General features: G+C 37.6%; 1 protein-coding gene across 6 annotated transcripts in view; it reads right to left on the bottom strand.

The window, feature by feature from the left end:
• The window catches only part of lpin1 (lipin 1), a 30,855-nt gene that overhangs the window by 5,393 nt on the left and 3,591 nt on the right, over positions 1 to 21,871 (bottom strand). Inside the window, exons 1-18 of one of the 6 annotated variants that reach the window (XM_036136511.1) lie at positions 17,166 to 17,373; positions 12,766 to 12,966; positions 12,300 to 12,395; positions 8,040 to 8,136; positions 7,729 to 7,945; positions 5,892 to 5,966; positions 5,560 to 5,652; positions 5,316 to 5,424; positions 4,220 to 4,457; positions 3,456 to 3,602; positions 3,276 to 3,369; positions 2,780 to 2,976; positions 2,476 to 2,569; positions 2,056 to 2,164; positions 840 to 926; positions 516 to 608; positions 313 to 374; positions 65 to 200 (exon numbers count right to left, since the gene is read on the bottom strand). In XM_036136511.1, coding sequence (XP_035992404.1) covers positions 65 to 200; positions 313 to 374; positions 516 to 608; positions 840 to 926; positions 2,056 to 2,164; positions 2,476 to 2,569; positions 2,780 to 2,976; positions 3,276 to 3,369; positions 3,456 to 3,602; positions 4,220 to 4,457; positions 5,316 to 5,424; positions 5,560 to 5,652; positions 5,892 to 5,966; positions 7,729 to 7,945; positions 8,040 to 8,136; positions 12,300 to 12,395; positions 12,766 to 12,957 — 2,136 coding nt within the window. In that variant the 5' untranslated portion in view covers positions 12,958 to 12,966; positions 17,166 to 17,373. Of the gene's footprint in view, positions 1 to 64; positions 201 to 312; positions 375 to 515; positions 609 to 839; positions 927 to 2,055; positions 2,165 to 2,475; positions 2,570 to 2,779; positions 2,977 to 3,275; positions 3,370 to 3,455; positions 3,603 to 4,219; positions 4,458 to 5,315; positions 5,425 to 5,559; positions 5,653 to 5,891; positions 5,967 to 7,728; positions 7,946 to 8,039; positions 8,137 to 12,299; positions 12,396 to 12,765; positions 12,967 to 17,165; positions 17,374 to 21,871 lie in introns of those variants that run through there. The other 5 variants (XM_036136509.1, XM_036136510.1, XM_036136512.1 and 2 more) reach the window with 5 other exon arrangements.

The following is a 21,871-nucleotide window of genomic DNA, read 5'->3' as shown; positions in this document are numbered from 1 at the left end:
TTTCATCACAAAGCTTCATGGCATTAGGTTAATTAAAGTTAGACGTAGGAATAAACACTAGTACCAGCTGCTCTGAAGTAAGACGAAGCGTCTTCTTATAACAGACACCGGTAGAGTTTAAAGCTGGGTCCGGCTGATAGGATTCTGCCATCTGATTGCATGCTGCATGGTCCTCGTCACTTGAAGAGTCCTCCTTCAAACTGAGAGTTTTAAGATATTGAGTTTAGTAAAACAGGGAAACTGATAATGACGAGAACGTACGTGAGAGGGGAAAAAAAAGAGATAACATCATTGTTCGATGGGTAAAATCACCCGTTCACTGAGGTCATGGTGAGTGCGCCGTCCTCTCCGTCTCCCGTTTCTGTAGCCATTTCCTGAAGTGCAAAGAGATCAGAACTGGCTCAGTAAACTGAAGCATATGCTCCAATAATTTGGTTTAACATATTCTGTGCTCTTTGACATTATTTCCCAAAAATGTATTAGAAATAAAACAAAGTGTCTGTCTGTGGACTGACCGACTTAGAGTCGCTGTTCCTCCTCCTCCATGAAAACCACCATCGTCCTCCTTTCTTTGGCATCTTATCCTTCATGATGCTCTCCACTGAGGCCTGAGGAAAATGATGCCATACAACTCAAAACTGAGCGGAAATGTAACTCAGGACATACGAGCACAGAAATGACAGCAGGAAAAGAAATGGAAAAGAATTTACTGAACCCCAAACTAACCCATGCTAACACACAGCCATGCAAACGAGAAGAAGAGAAGACAAGTGACGAAGAACCCGACAGGAAAGGACATGCTCTGAGCAAGAGTCAGGAAAGGACAGAAAGGTTCGTACAGGCGCTGATGTGCTGGAGCCAAACAGACCGGGGAAGCAGTATGAGAAGAGGCCGAAAACAGAAAAAACATAACTCAAACACCAATACTTGGTGAACACAAACGGCAAATTGATGATGAGAGAAATTATGTAAATGGAGGGGGGGAAAAACAGGATAAAGACATGACGTTATTTCAGTGTTTGGACAACAGATTTAAAATATTATTATACTGTCATTTTAAGATCAGCTGATGTAAGCTTCTAAATACATAAATCAGTATTTTGCGCTTGGGGTGACGCCAGATACTTCATGTCGACTAGATACAACTTAGGGCTGGACGATATAGAAAAAAAGGCATATTGATAAAATAGAAGTCACATTGATTGATATCAATAATTATCAAAAAATTCAAAACATATTTCAAGTGCAGCCCTGGCCATCTTATGCTGCTGCTTAATGATCGATTTTTTTTAATAAACGGATTCAAACACAACCCTTTATTCAACTAACTTTTTTACCAAAACTGTAAGTCTTAAAAAAAAGAAAGAAAGAAAGAACGTGAGCTCTCTGAACTTTTTGAAGCTTGGTGAAAGAGCCTTCCTGGGTCTGTGTTTGTGATTGGTTGGGAGGATGTAATGACTGTAATATTAATCTACATGATAGGCTAAAAAGGAAGGAAAATGTTCTTTTATTGAACTTTTTACTGACCTCTTTTTTTCTATTGAACCACACTTCTATCAAAATATATAATATATGTTGTTATTAAATTATCGTCCAGCCCTAATACAACTGATGTCACTTTAAATGGAAGCACGATACTTGGGAGCCAGAAGTTAGAGCAAAACATGCGTCCTTATGGTGAGCTTTCCATCAAACATTAAGAGAACACGACAAAAGGCAATATCTGAAGCAAAATTAAGCTTCACATTTACAAGGTTTTTATTTAACAAAATGCTGGCCGTGCACAGCGCAAATGTAATGCAGGAGGTTGCAGAAAAATCTGTGCAAGAAATAATAACTACATATGGTTTTAAGAAAAACAATGCAATATACCCGGTAAATAACGGATGCATTAAAAAGAAAGACGATAAAGGAATTTATAACACTTGGTCGCTAGACCTTAATAAAGCTCTGTCATACTACAGCTACTTTAATACATGTATACTGCAATTCAATGCAATTTACTTTAATATATATATATATAGGTTATCTTTTCAAACTTTGTGTTGGTCTTACCTGTGGCAGGGGTTTCTGGTAGACCTGCATGGCCAGCATAACAGGCGCTGCTGTGGTCCAGTTGTAGTACCTGAGACACACCACAGAGGGAGCCAAAGAGCTAATTGACCTTGGGTAAAAACAACACAATGTATATGCTGAGGATATTTAAACAATTGGGTTCTAAATACAAAAAAAAGAACGCAATCCACAGTTGAGTTTCTTGCCACATAATTATTTTTTTAAATTGATTTAATAATGACTGCATGTGCACAAACTCGGGGTAAGATTTAAAGACATCAGAAATATTAACACGCGTTTCAAAGCAGCGTCTCACAAATATGACAGTTAACTATTTTAGGTTTTAACATCTTAAAACATTAAGTAAACGTTAGTTGAAAAAAAAAAAAGAAACACCCTTGTAAAAAGAGCAATGCATACTTATTTCCAACCTTGACCACCAGGTTGGGATCATCGATAATGGAGGGGTTCTCTGAGAACTGTTGGTAGGAAACGGCTCTTTCCAGGAACTGTTCTGTGGTTTGAAAAAACCCACATCCACGCAGGGTACAGGAAGAGGATATACAGGTCAGCAAAAATAAAGTAGTTATTCCAAAAAAAAAAACTGTATGTAAACGACTCAGCAAAAAGAGCAATGAAATTTCTGACCTTCGAATGAACATTTCTAAGTATAAACATATAACTGGTACATTTTATGATGAACATTCAAGGTTAATATTTCTACCTTTTGTGATCTCCTTGTTGTCTGAGAGTCCTCCGCACAAGGAGATGGCGACATGAGGCATGTCGGCTATCTGGTCCAACAAACTGTCCACGCCGCTGTCCACGCCGCTGCTGCCCACTGAATGAGGGGACTGGTTGGTGCCCCTCATGTCCATCATTATCTCTGAGTCCGCCATCATCGAGCTGCTGCCTCCATCACTGAAGAGAGAGTAGCACACAATCTCAACGGTTTTCTGGAAAAAAGCTTTAGTTAAGTTGATCATCGAATGCTCTAATAAATACCTCCCAACATTATATTGCCAATAATCGACAGGTTTAGCGTGAATAAAAATCAATAATTGCTTTGCAAAAATGTGTTAGTACTGCAAATACGGAGAAATGGGATTGTCACAATTAGGTGAGAATAACACGGACGTTTAGTGAACACTAAACTGAGAGTATTTAAAATGCAATATGATGGATAGACCACCCAAGCCTGAATAAAATTGGTATTATACCTTTTCGGGAAGTAGAGAGCAGCAACTTCGGGTTCCAGCTCTGTAATGTCATCCAGATATACGCCATCAGCCCCCAGATGCTGGCTTCTCTTTTCTAAAGAGGGCAGCATCAAACCTTTTTAATAAGGCAGCCATAAAATATAACATCTGAACAGACAATATGCAAATCGCAGCCACTACCTTTCCTCTTTGATGGTGAATCAGTGCTTCTGATGGGACTCCCTCTGTTACTGTCTTCATTCAGATGACCCGGGAGAGTCTTTGGGGACACCGAAGAAGCTGCTGAACTCTCCACCTCCATGGGTGAGGGGCCGACATTCTCAGCCACTATAAGAACAAAAACCCAGCAGAAAACCATCTGAAGGAGCACAACAAACCCCTGAACCACAAAGATGGACAGAATGAACAGTCCGTTTTTATATTGAACGCATTTACCAAACAGAAGCCTAGTAAATTCGGACAGACCAAACATTTTTAGCCTAATGCTAGCACTGTTTTTTTTTATTAACCCTTTTTTCTCAAATACCATTTCACAATTGGAGCCATCTAAAAGCAATAACAACAATAAAAACACATTACACATCTTTACTCAGCTTTTAATGAAGGACAGAAGGACTGAGTGTATATATTTCTAAACCATTTCTCCATTTAATATTGATATGCAATGGACAGTCATTTAAATAAATGCAAGTGATGTAGAGAACGACCACTGGAGCACTTAACGGCATGTGAACCCCCTCTGGTGCAGGTGACCCAGGATCTAATAAAAACATTACATATGCAGTGTTTTGGTATGTTTTACATGACATCGTCTGACTCTTTGAGTCCAAAGTAGTTCTCTCAGGTATTACCAAATCATTACAACACTTCTAAATATTTGATCACCATGCAGATGATGCACTAAATCTATGTTTCCCCACTGTGGAAACTAAATGTATATTTACCATTCTGTTCTCCAGACCTCTCTTCAGATGTAATTATTAACTCCACCCTGGTTTCGCCTTTGTTTCCTTCAAAATCCAGGGTCCCTTTAGGAGCAGTGGTCTCGACTGATTGGAGGCCATAGGGAGCCTCGGCGGGTGACCCTGTGTCAGCGATGGCTCTGAAGTGGCTGTTTGCAGTCACTGGGATGGAGACAGCTGCAGCCGAGTCTTGCTTCAGGTGGGAAGCAAGGAAGGATGGCTAGAAAGCAAATAGATCGAGATTTTTCACACTCTAAATAACAGGCTGGAATTTGCATTTTTCTGGACCTTCTTCTTTTAACATAACTGAGTTACGGCAAAAGCCAAGTATTTCACACAAGGCAACTTTTTAGTTTAGTCATTTCAAAAGTATTCTTCCTGGTCAGTAGCTAACTTTCTTATTATTGATTATCCACTGACCTGTTATTTTAAGTAGCATTTTAAGGTATTAAAGTTATGCTAAATAGATCTGTTTGCAAAAAAAACCCACACATACACAACTCGCATAAATGTGTTCATACCCATGTTTGCTGCAGCCATCAATATACAGTTATGCCCAAAACTATTCATACCCCTGGAAGATTTCGACTGAACATTATTTTAATTCAAGCAATAAGTTTATTTCTGATAGGAAATGAGGCATGCAGTTCTCAAACAGACAATAAACTAATGTTAAAGCGTTTTCAAATAATAATAAAAAAGTTTTCATGTACATTTTACTATAAAAGGCATTTTAAATGTATTTATGCCCATCTCAATAATCACTAGAAATATCTTTATATTGGCATTAGAACCATCAAACTGTTTGTATAATTGCTGATCAGTTCTTTGCATGTGTTCATTGGTGTTTTGACCAGCTAACTTTGGTGGTGAGATCCAAGTCCTCGAGGTTGGTCACCTTTTCATAACCTTAATCATTAGCTACCATCACAGATTCACTATAAAACTGTAATATTACATGTTGGTTAAATAAAAAAGAAAAAAAATACTTTAAACCTAATTCTCCCAGGTGTATGAAGAAGTTGGGGCTTGAATGAAAATGTAGATAAATAAATAAAAATGCAGCGTGTGTAGATACCTGTGCAGCCTGTGGCAGCTCGCCCCAAGTCCACAGCATTTCAGGATTAGTCTGATTGGTCAGTTCGGAGTCACTCTTCGGTGTCGATGATGCTGAATCATCTGGACTGCTGTACAAATGAGTTTCAGACACTAGATTAAGACCAATCACAATGTACTGTCATACAGTGTAAAAAAGCAACAGTTTAAGCATTTTTTTCTTAATTGGTTGTTGTATGTAGAAAGGGAAGAAATGGAGATGATACCCAACAGGTGAAGAAAAGTGAGAGGTGCTCTGAGGACAAGAGATGGACAGACCATAGGATGGACAGATGGAGAGAGTCTTCTTAGTCACATCACTCCATTAGTGGAAATGATGAGCACAAAAAATGGAAAAAAAGGAAAGGAGCATTAGAAATATTAAAGCAAATTATAGCTAACTGCAAATGTATGTGTGAACATAACTGCTGTCAACAAAGAACATCTTGGAAGTAGTGGAAAAGGGTAAACAAAAGATGTTAAGAGAAGTTCTTTAAAAGGATGAAAAAAATAATAAATAGAGTTGATGCTTGAGAGATTTGTGATAAACGTGTCATACCTCTGAGATTCGGTCCACTCGGCCATGTGATATAAGTTGCTGTTGATCGTAGATCCCCGATCGCCATACGCCCGTCTGATCACAAACACACACACGCAGGAACAAGTGCAAACAAATTATTTCACAAACATTACAAGAGATTCAAAATTATTTTCCGTCCATGTATTAGTTTTGCATTGTTATTCAGAAACTTAAACTTGTGTTGTTTAAAACTGCTGTGAATTAATGCAAGTCAGAGTCAAATACACATTCCTTCAGCTCTTCAAGAGATCTGGGAATTTTCCCAGTGCGCATCTGTGGTCGAGCTTTCTAACGGCCTTAGAGTGCAGCAGTAGGGGCAGCTGAGTAAGCTGAGTGTAAAGGAGACAGAAAACACCGTGGGAACAGGACAGGTCCCATAAAAATGACGCTTCCTAAAGTGCTCCTAAAATAAACAGCGGCAGGCGCAGGCTTGCAGTCTAACGCGTTAAATCCATAATTGTTTTCCAAGCATGCGACGCGCTCTGTTGTAATGATTTCAATGACACGCGGAGGCAGGAACAACAAAACGTTTTATGCTTCGCTGCTTTGATTTTGATTGCTATATTGGCTTAACAATATAAAAGTTTAAACAGTTCCAGGGGATTTACCGGCTCATTAAGTGTTAAACCTATGTTTAGAATATAAAACAGACTTTCTTTTAAAACTTATATTAAAAATAGCTATTAAATATTATGAATGAGAATAAAATCTTGGACAAGCTACGGCCTGCTTTCGTACTACTCACTCTCCTGACATGGGGGCTCTTGTATCGCGATGCAGACATGGTGGCGCTGGATTTAAGTTCAGTTAAGTTCAGTTGACAGTTTAGACTAACCTTTGGATGGCATTGAATCTTTTTACTTGACTGTATTTTAGTTGTTTGTTATTTCTTTCATTTTGGTTTGTCAAATTAAATCTTTTTGTCTCCTATATTACTTTTATTGAAAGAATCTTGAGCTTTCTCTTGAAAGGTGCTCTATAAATGACATTTATACTTTAGATTAAGCATGTTGCATTCATACTACAGAGATATAGAAATCTCTGAACACTTAACAACCTTTAAAGGAGAGATTATGAGGTGAAAACCTTTCTTCTATATTTAAAAATAAATCTCAGTACAATTAACATAGAGTAAAAAGCCCAACCATAGTGTGGCTTTGGGTAAAATGCATTAAACTCTTGCAGTTTAGAAATGGCTGATCATTTCAGCACGCCGTCTAATTCCAGAGAGACAAATAAAACAGAGTAACTCTGGTGATAGCTACAACATTTTTCAGGTGGTTTCTGCATGGTCAATGGTACGGAAGAGGATTAGGGCCACTCAAAAAAAAAAAAAAAAAGAAGTCTACTCAATTTTGACTTTTTTCTCAGAATTCTGAGATTAAAGTCAGAATTCTGACTTTTTTCTCAGAATTCTGAGATTAAAGTCAGAATTCTGACTTTTTTCTCAGAATTCTGAGATTAAAGTCAGAATTCTGACTTTTTTCTCAGAATTCTGACTTTTTTCTCAGAATTCTGAGATTAAAGTCAGAATTCTGACTTTTTTCTCAGAATTCTGACTTTTTTCTCAGAATTCTGAGAAAAAAGTCAGAATTCTGAGAAAAAAGTCAGAATTGAGTAGACTTCTTTTTTTTTTTTTTGAGTGGCCCTAATCCTCTTCCGTACAATGGTGTTGGAAGTGATAACAACACTAAATTATTCAACACATGACTGAAATGCTTGATTGTAATTCTTATATTTGAGTCAAGTGGGTGTAGCTGATCTATAGTGATCTTGTGATTAAAAATCTCTGTACTCCACCGTATACACCACACACCTGCTACTGTCACCCTCCTTCTCCTCATCCGAGCTCAGGTCAATAGTAAACATGTCTTCATCCTCGGAGAACTCCTCCCCGCTGTCTTCCCTCCTCCCTCCTGTTCCTCCTCCTCCTTCTGGCTTCACTTTCCTCCTCTTCTTCCTCCTCTTCTTGCATGTCGCTCCATCCTGTGGCCCCAGGCTCTGGACAGGAAGTGTGCTGCAGGGGATGTTGTCTGTATGATACGTGGGAGCAGCATTAATGCTTTTTTTTTTCTCAAAACAAAATGATAAATTCCTGAATTTCTTTCTATTTTTAGCCAAGCCTACCATGATGGTGGGAAGCACCCCTGCCCAGCTCCATCTGCATTAACTCCTCCCCCATTGACATGATGGGTGACGTTGCAAGGTAAGAGGGGACCACTTCCTGTTGACATGGGGCATGGCTTCATCACTTGAGGTCTTTGACATGAGTGAAAATAGCTCACAGATTGTTAACAGAGATTTTTCTTTCATTACTGACAATGTGTTAAACAGGTACGTTGAATCATGCCAGCACCTTTCAAATGTCGGACAGAAAATTTGGGCTGCAATATATGTGAAAATGCAACTGTTTGAAATGAATTCCCTTCACCGTGTAAAACATTTGCATAATAACTGCCATATAAAGGATTTGTTTGTGCTTCAAACATAAGCTCAGCATCTATTTTCAATTCAGATATTTATTGAAACTTTTTATTTGATGTTTTTTAGATAAGAGCTTAAATAAATTTGATAATAAACAAATCTTAGATGCAATGTGACAAGGTGTAAATTGAGGGGTGTGTTGCAATCTTGATGTACAGGATTTTCCCAACCGTTCCAGAGGTGCTGGATTAGACGGGAATCTGTGAAATCTGACAGCAAAGACAACATCTCAAATTTGTTGAGGTCATATAATGTTGGCTGACTAATATAATATGTCTTGAGTCCAGAACGTACCCACTGACCCACCCACTAACAAGTGCAATGATAAAAAGATTACCTGTGATGTTCACCTGCAAGTGTTTGTACAATGTAAATATTTAACCATGGGAGAGTTAGTTCAGCTTGTATACTCTTGAACAACCACTGGCTCTGGACAGAAAGTATTATAATACTGATAAAATGTCTAATGAAGCTAATGGGATTTTTGCCATGTGGTGAATCACAAGTGTGGAAAAAGGGATAAACTTTCAATGGCTGATGAGACAGAAATGTATTTTCACCAAATGGCTTGAGATAATCTAGCTAGATTTGAGGTTGGAGCCAAGATTAGCTAAATCACAGTGACCTGCAGAGGGATTGGCACAGAGCTGGAGGGGGGGGGGGGGGGAGGAGGGAATCAGATAAACAGATGATGCGGAGTGCAGACTGGCACATGCTCTGCTGCACACGCGTCACAGCTCGGTGTAATTGAGTTAGTCGGGAAAGGAAAACAGACAGAGTTCAGAATGCATGCAATGCAAAGTCTAGGCACTGCTATGCTGACCTCTGCCCTTCCTGGAAGCCTCCAGCACAAAGTTTAACTTCAAACCTTTGAATCAATTCTAATTTTTTCATTCTCAACGCTTTACCATCTGTCTCAGACATATAAGTTTTCTTGCAAGGGCAGCAAAAAAAGTATAAGTTATTGCTAAACTTAATGGTCACATTTTTCATATTAGTCATGGACATACGATAAAATATTTAGGAAAATTGCAACATAACCATAGAGAGATAAATTAGATTTTTTTTTTCAGTTTATACTACAGAAATGCAACAGTGCTGCAGTGTTAAGAACAGAACACGAGGATAATGTTTCCCATGCAGGGCCAATGTTATTTGTTACCGCACAAGCCCTAACAAGTCCACAAATTTTACTGTTCACTCTGAAGAGTAGTCACTGGGAGCGAAGAAGGCAGGTAGGGGCAAATTATTATTTTTTTCCTTCTAGATGCGATAACTTAGATTGAACTGGGGGAAAGGGCAGAACAAACACAATAAATACAAATGACAACATGTTGAAATCCATCAAAATATCGCCTAAGATCCTCCTAGACCTGTTCATCCAACTGACTAAATGGGTCGTCTTTTAGAATGTGTACAGCACATCTGTCTGTCCTGTCTGAACAGATCCGTAACCCGCAAATTTCTAAGTGTGAACACACAAGGCACAGAGGGCGAATTGGTCAGAACTATAAATAGGTTCCTGGCAATGTTCCACTAGGCAAAGGGAGGGTTGGGTGAAGGGAAGGATTAAATGTTACATCCAAGACGAGGAGTATAAATGGTTAAACTTGATTTCAATCTAAATAAATCTTAGATTTTAAACATCTTTAGCAACTCTGAAAGTCAAGGAGATCACTGTACTTCAGGAACTTCTGCACATCTCCTCAGACAATCGACTATTCCAAATCATTTTGTATGAAGGGAAGCAGACAACTGCTCTTGGGGCGCCACTCATACCATTGTGACTGTTCACGTTTGTTTATCACGTTAGTGGAGCTGGGCTAGCTCCTCCTTGTTTCCTGCAGAGAAGTTGTAACCCGTCCCCCTCACTTGCCTTCTGCCAAACTCCTCCTCCAGGTCACCCTGTAACCTTTGTGTATCCTTATCTTTCTCTTTACATAACTAAGTTTCAAAGCAAACCGAAGCGTTCCAGTCCATTTCCTGTTAAGCCAGAATTACAGCCACAGATAGCTCAATGTAACAGGACCCCCTTGTGATACTGTCCCTAGAAAAGTGATTAGGCTAGAGTTTTTTTTTTCTCTGTTGTGTTATTCAGTTTCTGCATAGCTAAGAGCAATTTGGATAAACTGCCAGCTATGTGCTCTCGGTCCAATCTGTGGCTGCACAACAAGCACTCTTCTTACATTTTCACTGACGTTCTCTCATTATCAAAGACATTGCCTTAGTGGTCAGTGAATGGTGCCCTAAGCAGAATTTACTTTTGAACACCGTTGCAAATTAAACATTTATTCTCAACTTACTGGCGCACGACCCTGTTTAATTGTATGTACATTCTGGATTCTAGACATATTTTATTAGTCAGCCAACAATATATTACCTCATTTATTGATAAATTAATTAAATATCACAAATTGCTCTTATAATAATTTTTTAGGAGGTAATGCATGTAAATAAACAGAGAAGATTGGGACGTTTCTCTGACTTTTTCCTTTGTTCTTATGGTCATGTCTGGAGGTTTAACCTTTTGTGCTAACCAGCGCTTTTGGAAAACAGAAAGTTACTGGTTGAGATTTATCCGCAAATATTTACAGTCTGGATTAAATGTGACAACAACTCAAACAGCCGACACAAATAATTAAACCACAATCACGGCATTAAATCATGACACTACTGACATAATAAATAATAAACAGGCTCCGATGGTGAGCATTATGAAATTTTTTTTAAATCTAAAAGAAAAAGCAACAACAAAATAAGTTCTGGTGTTTTTGCTGTCTGAGAATTCAAAGACTTTTATTGGCCCGCTAATGGCTTGGGGCCCCAGGCAGTGGCTTAGTTCTCTTATGCGTCTGACCTGCTTTAGTCACAGGGCTCCAGAATAAAGCTTTTGGATGTCTGAAACCAACTTTACAGTGCTGGGTTATTCCACTTGGTGACTCATCTACTTTGTTGTTATCTTATTCACTTCTTTCCTAATTTAACATGCAAACATTTTTTATTTATTTCAGCCATGCTGCTGTTTTTGACAGGCTGTTGCTCTGATGTACTGTAAGCGATACTTAAGATAAAACATATGACATATGACCATTTAGCTCAGTTGAGGAAGCATAAAGATTTACTGCTGCAGAGTGATGTATAAAAAAAGCCTTTCTGTATGCTTCTATAGACTTTGAAATTGTATTTGAGCAAAACAAACACTGCAAATACAATTCCCTCAATTATCGGCTTTAACAATGTTGGTAATAATAATAATAATAATAATAATAATAATAATAATAATAATAATAATAGATTTGAAATTGTAATGCACTTTACATTTCCAGCAAATCTTAAAGTACTACAATTGATAGAAAAACAACAAATAAAATAAGAACAAGGACAACAAAATATACAAGTAAATGTTTTGAGGCCATAAAATACAAGAGAAATAAAAGCAAAACAAAGCATTTAAAGGAGGCCATTGAAACAACTGGGTAAAAAGGAAGGTTTTAAGGCTTGTTTTAAAATGTGTCAGGATCTGGGGATCCCTCAGATGCGAAGGCAAATTGTTTTAGACAGCGTTTCCCTCGTCTAATACCTTTTTGTGTAAGACAACTGGCTTAAGAAGCTTTTCTGGAATTTCCAGGCTTGTCTGGGCAGGCAAAGCAGCAATTAAAGCCTGCCAATTAAAATAACGAGTCGTAACTGCACATTAAACAGTAAGTTGTAAAACCAGTAGGTGTTAAAAAAGTGGAAAAGAGGGCAGGATTTTAATCCTGCCCTCTTTTCCACTTTTTACCATGTTTTAACATGGTCGTCTGTATTTAGTTTCAGGCCGTGTTACCCTCCGTCTACAAGTATCGCTATGTTCTGCGCTATAATTGCATGTGTTTATTGACCTGCGGTAATGTCGTTACTCACCAGGATGTTCTCCGTCTCTTTGACGAAGAAGGCCTCTCCATTCTCTCCCAGCTTCATGTGCAAACCCACTGGCTCTCCATTAATCTCTATGTCCACCTGCGGGACAGAAAAAAATGGTTTACAGCTCATCGGCCTGTTTGGTGAACACATGAAATAAATAAAACCCCAATAAAATCGATTGAGGTTTGGGGTCGTAAAATGACAAAAATGTAAAAACAATTCAAAGAGCATGAAGGCACTTTGATGTTCATGAGATGCTTGATAAAATGCTACTAAACATTTACTTGGCAAAAAAATGTCACGTGTAAGATTTGTCTTGCATGTGATTAAGGAAACCATTAAGGAAATTATTTTCAAATGAAGAAGAGAATGAAACCCCGAGGTCACATTACTTGTCTCCATATATATTACCTCTAACAGACGACACGCAGGAAACACAGCTAGAAGCAAAGGTGATGTTTCTTACCACTTTCTCACGGGACCGCAGCACACCCATCTTTCCGAAGCGGACGTGGAACGGGGAGCACTGCAGCGAGCCATCGGGCTGCCGGACCACGATGACATCTATGCAACCAGACAGGGTTGCAGGGTTGAGCCCCCTGTACAGCTCCTTAACCTGCACAAACACCTGGCCCGCCAGCTGACCCACATAGTTCATGGTCTGTAACTGGAGACAAAGATATTCATAATTATACATCTGATTTGTTATTTGAATCGGTAATTCCTCATGCCTTTAACGTAAGAACAACATTAGACCAAACCGTGTTCCCATAACTTTATGCAAGTTGAATATATTGCTGAAAACACTGTTTTTTGTATTTGTTTTCTCAACTCTTGTGGTGTTGCTTAGTAATGGCTGTTTTTGTGGGTCTGACTGATGTGTGTACATGGAAATATTATTTTTAGATTTACTTGTGGAAGTGGAAAGACACTAAAAACAAATGTCTCTTCCAAACACAGTGCAAACAAAGTCCATCAGGGACAACATTTAGCCAAGGACACTTTCTTATCCAGAACCTTACAATCCACAAGTTAAAAATAAATAAATAATATATATATATATATATATATATATATATATATATATATATATATATATATATATATATATATATATATATATATATATATATGTATGTATGTATGTATGTATGTATGTATGTATGTATATATATATATATATATATATATATATATATATATATATAGATAGATAGATAGATAGATAGATAGATAGATAGATAGATAGATAGATAGATAGATAGATAAATAGATATAGTTGTTTCTCGCACATTACAATTGAAAATTAGAACTGGAGGATATTTTCTTCAACTTTAAATTGTAAATTGAAACTATCATTTAAGGTCAAAATAAATTATTACATTTTAAATTTTTTATTTTTTTTTACATTCTAGTCCTGGGGAAAAGTCTGCAAATTACACAATTAACATGTGAAATTAACCATGGGAAATAAACTGATTGGTGAAGCTTAGTAGAAACTAAGTGAACGCAAAAAAGAGCTTAGCAAAGTTTAGGATATATAATGTAACAAAGAAATTAGTAGAAAGGTGACAACTGTCCTAAACACACAGATTATGTGATATCTGAGGTACGTATGCTGACTCAGGCACCGTCTTGTTCACATACACAGACACATAGTGCAGCATGTCTAAGGGGACAGATGGCTTCACATTACTGAAAGCCATGTAGAAACACTTGTGATGAGGACGTTTTTTAACAAGAATCACAGTTTGAGGAGCTTCTGCCAATCAGCAGGCCTATGGGTCCCTCATCATAGATTGTCCCACTGTGACAAACGATTGTTTCAGTAATGTGATAAACACAATGAGCAACTTATGAATGTTGTAACTTTTCAGCAATTTCAAGTTAAAATGACAAGGATATGATGTTGAGACATGACATATGTTTATTTGTAACATGGATAAAAATGTTGGGTATCTCTTGTGGCTAAGAACTGTGAGTGGATTTGTTTGATACTGATTGTGTAACAGACCGTTTGCCTCACTCTCACTTCCTTGTCCATTTAGTTACTTTGCCTATTCAACGATAACATGGTAACATGTCTGCTCATGTATGCTCACGTACATTCCTTTTTCTGTGTTTCCTGTCAACATTGCTCAATGAGTGCACATACATGCCTCTATTCATGTACTCTATTCAAATACAAGCTTGCACACCTATGGGTTATTCCATTGGCTGGCTGTCATTCAGATCCTGATAATGACTAGCACCTAACTGTTTAAGGATAACTCAGACTTTAATCAACTTCACAGCTGACCAGATGCCCAGAATACGCTTAATGCTTCATTACAAGTTTAGTCCTGAAAAATATATATTTTTCACTGACGTGCAGTGAAAAGGTCTCCCAGCCAAGACTTCTTCTGTTTTTGCTTCTTTGTCTAAAATGTCTCAGACGACATATTTCAGCATCAGATGAGGATAACCTTAAATACAAAATACAGTTTTCAAATAGTGATTTAATTTATTTAGATTTCAAAATAACCTGGTCTTATGGGAAAAGTTTCCACACCCATTAATTCATGAATTAACAGTGAAAAACTACATACAGTATTTTTTTGCAAAATGGCCGATTAGCCATCCCAAAGAACTGATAGATGCATTACCCGTAGAATCAATAAATCAATTAAATAAAATCTGTCTGACAACAGGAAGTTGGATAAAAGATTCATGCCCTAAACTAAACAACTACTAGTTGAGACACAAAGCCATTGTCAATTTTCTGTCTGGAAAGAGTTTCAATGCCATTTTGGAGGCTTTGTGACTCCTGTGTAATGAGAGACATTATCCATGAATGTACAAAACATGGAACAGTTTTTCTGTTCTTTATTCACAGAAAATACATCACACACACACACAGGAGTTTTCTGTGCACCAACATTATCCCAAGAAGTATTGCCGACTCATCCAGAAGGTCACAAAAGAACCCAGAACAACAACTAAACCATCACAGTTACTGTCAATTATCATGATCCAGCAATCCTGCAATAAACAATGCCTCACAGTAAAGTGAGATCTCGGCATAGTTTAAGACCAACCCAATCTACACAGTTAGGGTTACTTTACCTATTTCTTTTAGCGGCTCCATTGGGCGTTGCTGACTCAATCAGCTCCATGACAGACATATATATTTACTGTATATAGGAAATGGCACGTTGAAGCAATTTGGAAGATGCCGTATTCATGTGCAATGTGCTGCATGGAACTGTACCGACCGATTCACAGTACAAATCAGATCTAATGGCATCAGCTTTCACAGGTAAGAATGAACATATACTTAAGATTGTATTTTTTCATTATAGCGTATATACATCTATGGGCTCCATTGCTTCTAATTTACTCCTTGTGTGCATGTGCAATATTGTACTTCTGGTCACGTGGTCTTGTTATTGTAAATATACATAACAGAGCTTAGGATTAGGCGCTAACATCAACCCTAACAAATAGATCTAAAAACAAAGTGTCACGCACAGAAATAAAATACAACAAGCCGATCATGATGGGGTAATATAATTTAACTGGAAAACTTTTGTATGCAACCAGAGTGAGCTATTGCGGTAGACATTTGTGAAGTCATAATACATGACTAGGCTACTTTAGGCTCAAGTGCCCTTGCTTTACGTTGGTTTATGCAGCGGTAAAATGTGCCAAAGCACAACAAAAAGCTCACTTCTGAATGGGTACAAAACATAATAGGTAGATAGGTTTTGGAGGGGCCTAATCAAAGTCCAGACTCAAGTCAGATCAGAGGCTGTGGCATAAGCTTTACCAGGCCTTTCATGCTTACATAACCTCACTTACAATTCTGCAAAGAAGAGTGGGTCATTTTTTCTGCCATGAGGAAAATTATTCATAACCAAATACTGCAGAAGCTTGGTGACAGTTTTAGCCAAAGGTGGCACAAGTAGTTTCAAGGTTTAGATTAGCTTTTCTCACTGGGCCAGGTTTGTTTGAATAAGTATTTTTAACTTCATAAATAAAATCGAAACTTGAAACGTTTATTTTACTCTGGCTATCTTTGTATCACAGTGAGATTTCTTTGACGATCTGAAACAGTTTAGTGTGACAGAAAAGCCAAAAAAACAAAAGAAATCTGTAAGGGGCCAATCTCTTTTCTATAGCTCTGTATGAGACGTCCGGTGGACACACACACAACCAGAGTTTGTCCACTCATCCAGGACACCCCTTTTCCACAGCCAATCAGTGTCCCTTCATTATGTAATAGGCATTCACTAGAAAGCCATAGGTTAGTTTGTGTTTCTGCAAAATGCTTTAGGGGGGAAAAAACGCATTAACATAAGGTGAGACATATGGGATAGTACATTCACCATGACTGCACTGTGCCACTTAAACTGAGCAAAGATTCTGGTCTAAAGCTTAAGAGATAGCCACACTGTCACTTTTCACAATTAACAGGGAGGAGAGAAAGGGGTCACGTTGTGATGAGAAGCTGTGGTCTAACGCTCCCAAGATTATTCTCTCATGCATCTGAATGGACAATGTTTATCAGTCAAGTTCACCGAGGAGTGCACTAGTTTTATTAGAATGGTGGAGTTTTATGAGGACGGTCTTCAGACAACAACACCATCAGTGATGAGGAACCAGAGAAGCGCACAGCAGAAGGAAAGAAAAAAAAACGCACGTTGCATCTACACGGGGTCGGTGAGCAATGTGGTGGGATGCGTGGCCTGTGTGCGTCTGTAAACATCAGCACAGAAACCGCAGTCATTCTAACGGCATTCAGTTCAGCTGGAAGCTCAGCGGCGAGAAGCGGTGAAAACCTATGGCATAAAAACAGCCTATGTTAGCCATCCTTTCTCTGCTTACATTATTTATTGACGCAGCTCGTCGCTCCGGGATCTTTCCGCCATCCAAAAAAAAAAAAACAACCTTCCGCTCAGTCAGCAGCGTCGGTGCGTTTCGGTCTCCAAATCAAACACCATCGGTAACGTTCTGCATCATTCAAGCTCTGATCGTAGATCCTTGTCTGTCTGCTGAAGGTTGCTTCTCAAAGCTGAAATATTCCTCCCTCCGCCTCGGAGGAAGCGGATTGGCTGAGCTGCGTGTGATGTCATATATTGTTGTTTGTGGAATACTTCCCTCTTAATAACCAGTCTGTATTCCTTGTTTATTGCAATTTACGCCAATAACTATAGTATTTTTAGGCTTAATTAAACAAAATACAGTTCAGGGACAGTGTATTACATAGTTTATGGTTGAATAATATATTTTCAATAGTGTATTTTGCCCGACAAAAATTTACAGATGCACCGATGATGATAAGGAGTAAATTTACAGAAATGCATCCCATGATCCAATTCAATTTATTTGAAGAAAAACAAAATAATTATTTATTGCAGTGCTAAAATAATATAACATACTATTATTGCAGTTTATGTTATTAGCACTTTTATTTACTGTTATTTTCGTTTTGGCACAAGACTCAACTATGCTGTATAATAAATATAAAAATTCAGTCGTTTTTTTTGTTTATTTGTTTGTTAGCATTGACGTACGGGACCCACATAATTAGGCAATTGACTGAGCAATGGTCCTCATATGGGATTGTCCTCAGGTTGTATAATTGCCCCATGTTAACCGCGCTTGTTGGTATGACACAAGAAAACACTGGCTGAAATGTAGGACCTCAGGTCCTGTACAGGTCTACCTACAGGTGCTACCTATTTGAGACTGGCATAGGGCTCCTAACTGCGTCTGCAGTCAAGACTTGATTCGTCGCTTGGCACATCAATTCGGTCCCCGGTTTTCTAAAAACACTGTTTTTGGAAATTAATTATCAATAATCAACATTAGCTGATAAACATTTTAACAGTTATATATGTGGTTTAGAAAGAACTAAATATAACTTGATTATCATTTGCTTAGTGAGCGTCTCGGCTTTAGAGCTGCAGATTCTTTAATGTTTTTGATGGGTTTTCTGGATGCTTTTTTTAATGGCATCACATCTTGTCTTAGATGTGATGCCTAGGGCCATTGCTGAGTCTTTAAAACACATCAGTTGTCATTTTGAATAATAAAATATCCTTTTTGAGAAAGAGAAGACATTCATGATTGAAATCTCCAGTACTGTCAAGCCAAAAGAAAGATGAATATTTAAATTTAGCTCATGCATCCAGTTAAAATGATTCTCTTCAAAATCCTTCATCTGTAAGATTATTAAGACTATTAATCTATATGCACATTTCAATACATCTAATTAATACATAAAACTAAATTTAGGTCATGTTTTGCTATAAACTTTGTTCAAAGTTCTGCAAAAATGAATCAAAACAACAGTAGTAAGACATAAGAGTGATGGGGGGGATCTATTTCTTTAACAAATAAGATGATCACTTATAAAATTAATTCTAAACATGAAGTTCCCTCTAGAAAAAAACAATGAAGACTGTCTTTTTATCTATATATTTATAGAAATTCTAATGAGATCATTCGAAATAATAAATAATACACGACAAAAAGTAGGTACATTTATGTTAAGTGTGGACTTTACACTATAAATCCTATATTTACTTTTATCACCTCACTGGAAAACTTTTAGCTGTCATGCCACAAGGCAAAGAGCCTCCCAGAGGGGACTTCATATTACACATTATCATTAAAATATTACATGAATTATGTATTAATGGCTGCCGGGTTTTTATTAGTATCAGTATTCCTAAGTTAAGGGTAATTTATAGCAATATCAGAACCCTGAATGGAAGAACAAATAAGACTGTACTAAATAAATCTTCAAATTACACATAAGGTACATGCTGTACATAGATCTAAGAGAAGACCAAGATCATGTTACCATTGAGAGGAAACATAAGTCTTGCATTTGACAGCAGAGACAAGAATAGCACTGACATTCATACAGCTTGAAGACGTCAACATCCATGCATGGGATCCACTGCGTCTTCTGCGAAACACTGACAAGGTTTTGGTTCCACTATTTTATTGCTCCGGTGAAATTAGTACATTTCATATTTTAAAAGTGGATATCATGTAAAGGCATGATCTGAACTTCATAGAATTTTTACAGTAGCTGTGCACAAATGGAGTAGAATTTAGAGCATGTTTTACATTATTATATCCTCTGTCTTGTCGTAACTTAGACAAAAAGGCTGAAACTGCTCGCATATCTCTAATGTAATGCCTCAGCACATTGTAGTAGCTTATGTTGCATAAAGCCTAGAAGCAAACTGCAGGGTTAACCCTAACCCTTACAGAGTTTGGCCTGAATATGCTGAATATGTAGTTGCTGGAATGTGACTGCTTTACAAAATAAAAACAGATAAAACTAATAATTTCACATTGGACTTTTAACCTTAATATAGGATTCCAGTATGTGGCCTTCATTAAAGTTGGAAAATATTTTTAATCATCCAGAACTCAAAAGGAAGAAAGTTTTCTTTCTGGAATTAGAAAACTACTCTGGTTCTACTGTTGATGTATTTTCTGAACTTTTGAAATAATACTATAATAGAACAGTTTTTATTGTGAAGAAAGAAAGAACAACGTGCTCCCAACAGAGTCTCTGTCAGCTAAGGTTCGGGGCTCCTTTCTTGTTCCTCAAAGTTTCTAAGAACAACTTCTCTCAACTTACACCACAGCTATTTGGTTCTGACTCTGTTTGGTATTCTGGGCCTCCTTACAGCATTGGCAGCAGATTGTGTGCGTGTGTGTGTGCGTGCGTGTGTGTATGTGTGTGTGTGTGTGTGTGTGCATGCATGCGTGAGTCCATCGATTGAACTCTGCTGTCACTGCACACATACATTGCATTGCATAACTGGACCATGTGACCAGTTACTTTGGGCCCAGTGCCTGGCGAACACCCATAGTTCACACACACACACACACACACACACACACACACACACACACACACACACACACACACACACACACACACACACACACACACACACACACACACAGACTCTCAGAACCGGGCAGGAAAACAAGGAAACATGTGCTGGGGTTTCTAGGAACTGTCCTGTTCATCAGGGAGGAACAAGAAGCCAAATAGAGGAGTGAAAGCGTCAAGGAGAAAATGAGGGACATGGAGATTTGCTGAACTAGAGAAAGATTCAGGCTTATGTTGCAAAATGATTGCAGTAAAAGTAAAACATGCTTTTGGGCCTGTCACAGATATTCACAATTTTTTTTTTCAGCGTATAGTAAAAGCCTACAGAAGAGATAAAAATAAACATTTGCATTTAAAAATAATGTTAGTTGAGAAATTTCTATTTCTTTTAAATCCGAATCTTTTTAAGTCCGAAACTGAGTAGTGAAAACACCACACACATTACACGCGTGATTGTGAATATATGAAATGTAAAAGCTTGATGACCTCTGCAGAGGTGGCTGACCTACGAATATATAAAGAACACAAGGAACTCAGAGAAAACTGTAATTCCAAAGGTGTCTGAACATGAAATGATCAGAAGTAAAAAAAAAACAAAAAAAAAAAAACTACAATTTAAAAAGACCCTAACCAAAAGCTCTCTTTTTAATGAGGAACATTTCAATAAGAAAAGTAGTTTCACCTAAAGATCATAGTATATTTCACATGTTAAGCACGGCAATGGCAGTTTCAAGGTTTTGGTATAGTTTTAAGATTTTGGAGCTTGCTAGCCTGATGGAAATAATAATTCTCACATCCGTAGAATCTAATAAGAATTGTTATAATTTTGTTTTTCTGTGAACTGACTAACCTGATGTTGATAACTCTGCTGTGATGAGAGTTTCTGCAAAACACAGTTTGAAACGTGGGCGTTTTAAAGCCCATTTGACTGGTGAATGCGTCCCAGGGTATATCTACAATTCTTTTTCAGTAAAGTTCCTGGCCAAATTTCCGCAAAATGTTGCAGCTGTTATTCAGTAAAACACCTAAAGATCTAATTTGAAAGGTTACAAGCAAGTATTGAAGACTTAAGAGGAAAAAATAAAATAAAGGGAAAACTAAAGAATTATGCACAAGACCCTAATGTTTTTGCATGCACTATAAAACTTGACAAATGTAAGAAATGTTGAATATGCAAACTTGAAAGCTGTATCTTAGTCAACATCTCTTCTTCTCCTCTAAATTAGACTGTTCAAGACTTGAAGCCAGTGTTTTGGAACATTTCCTACCTTCCTATTTGATCTGTAGTCATGTGTTTGGAGCACATTGATAACAAATCCAGACTACCCTGTTAGTGTCTTAAAGTTTACATCTCACTGTCTGATATTGAATCAGATTAAATGTTTCCTGTTTTAGGCCACCTAAGTTTACCAAACTTAAACTAAATTAAATTAGCATTTTAGTTAAATGGATACATAAGAGAATATGTTCTATAACAATCCCTCAAACACACTGCTTCATGTGAGACATCATGGAAAACAACCAAGATAACAGGATTAGAATTGTGGACCTTCAAAAGTGAGAATCTTGTTAGAGTACACTTTCCAGATGCCTAAAGGCGACATACTCATGTGTTAAAATAATTATACACAGGTTCCATACTGCTCAGAAAGGAGACATGTTCAGT

Source organism: Fundulus heteroclitus, chromosome 4, assembly GCF_011125445.2.
Source record: "Fundulus heteroclitus isolate FHET01 chromosome 4, MU-UCD_Fhet_4.1, whole genome shotgun sequence".
Lineage (NCBI taxonomy): Eukaryota > Metazoa > Chordata > Actinopteri > Cyprinodontiformes > Fundulidae > Fundulus > Fundulus heteroclitus.
Note: the sequence above shows the minus strand (reverse complement) of the source record. Positions and strands in the feature narration are given on the sequence as shown.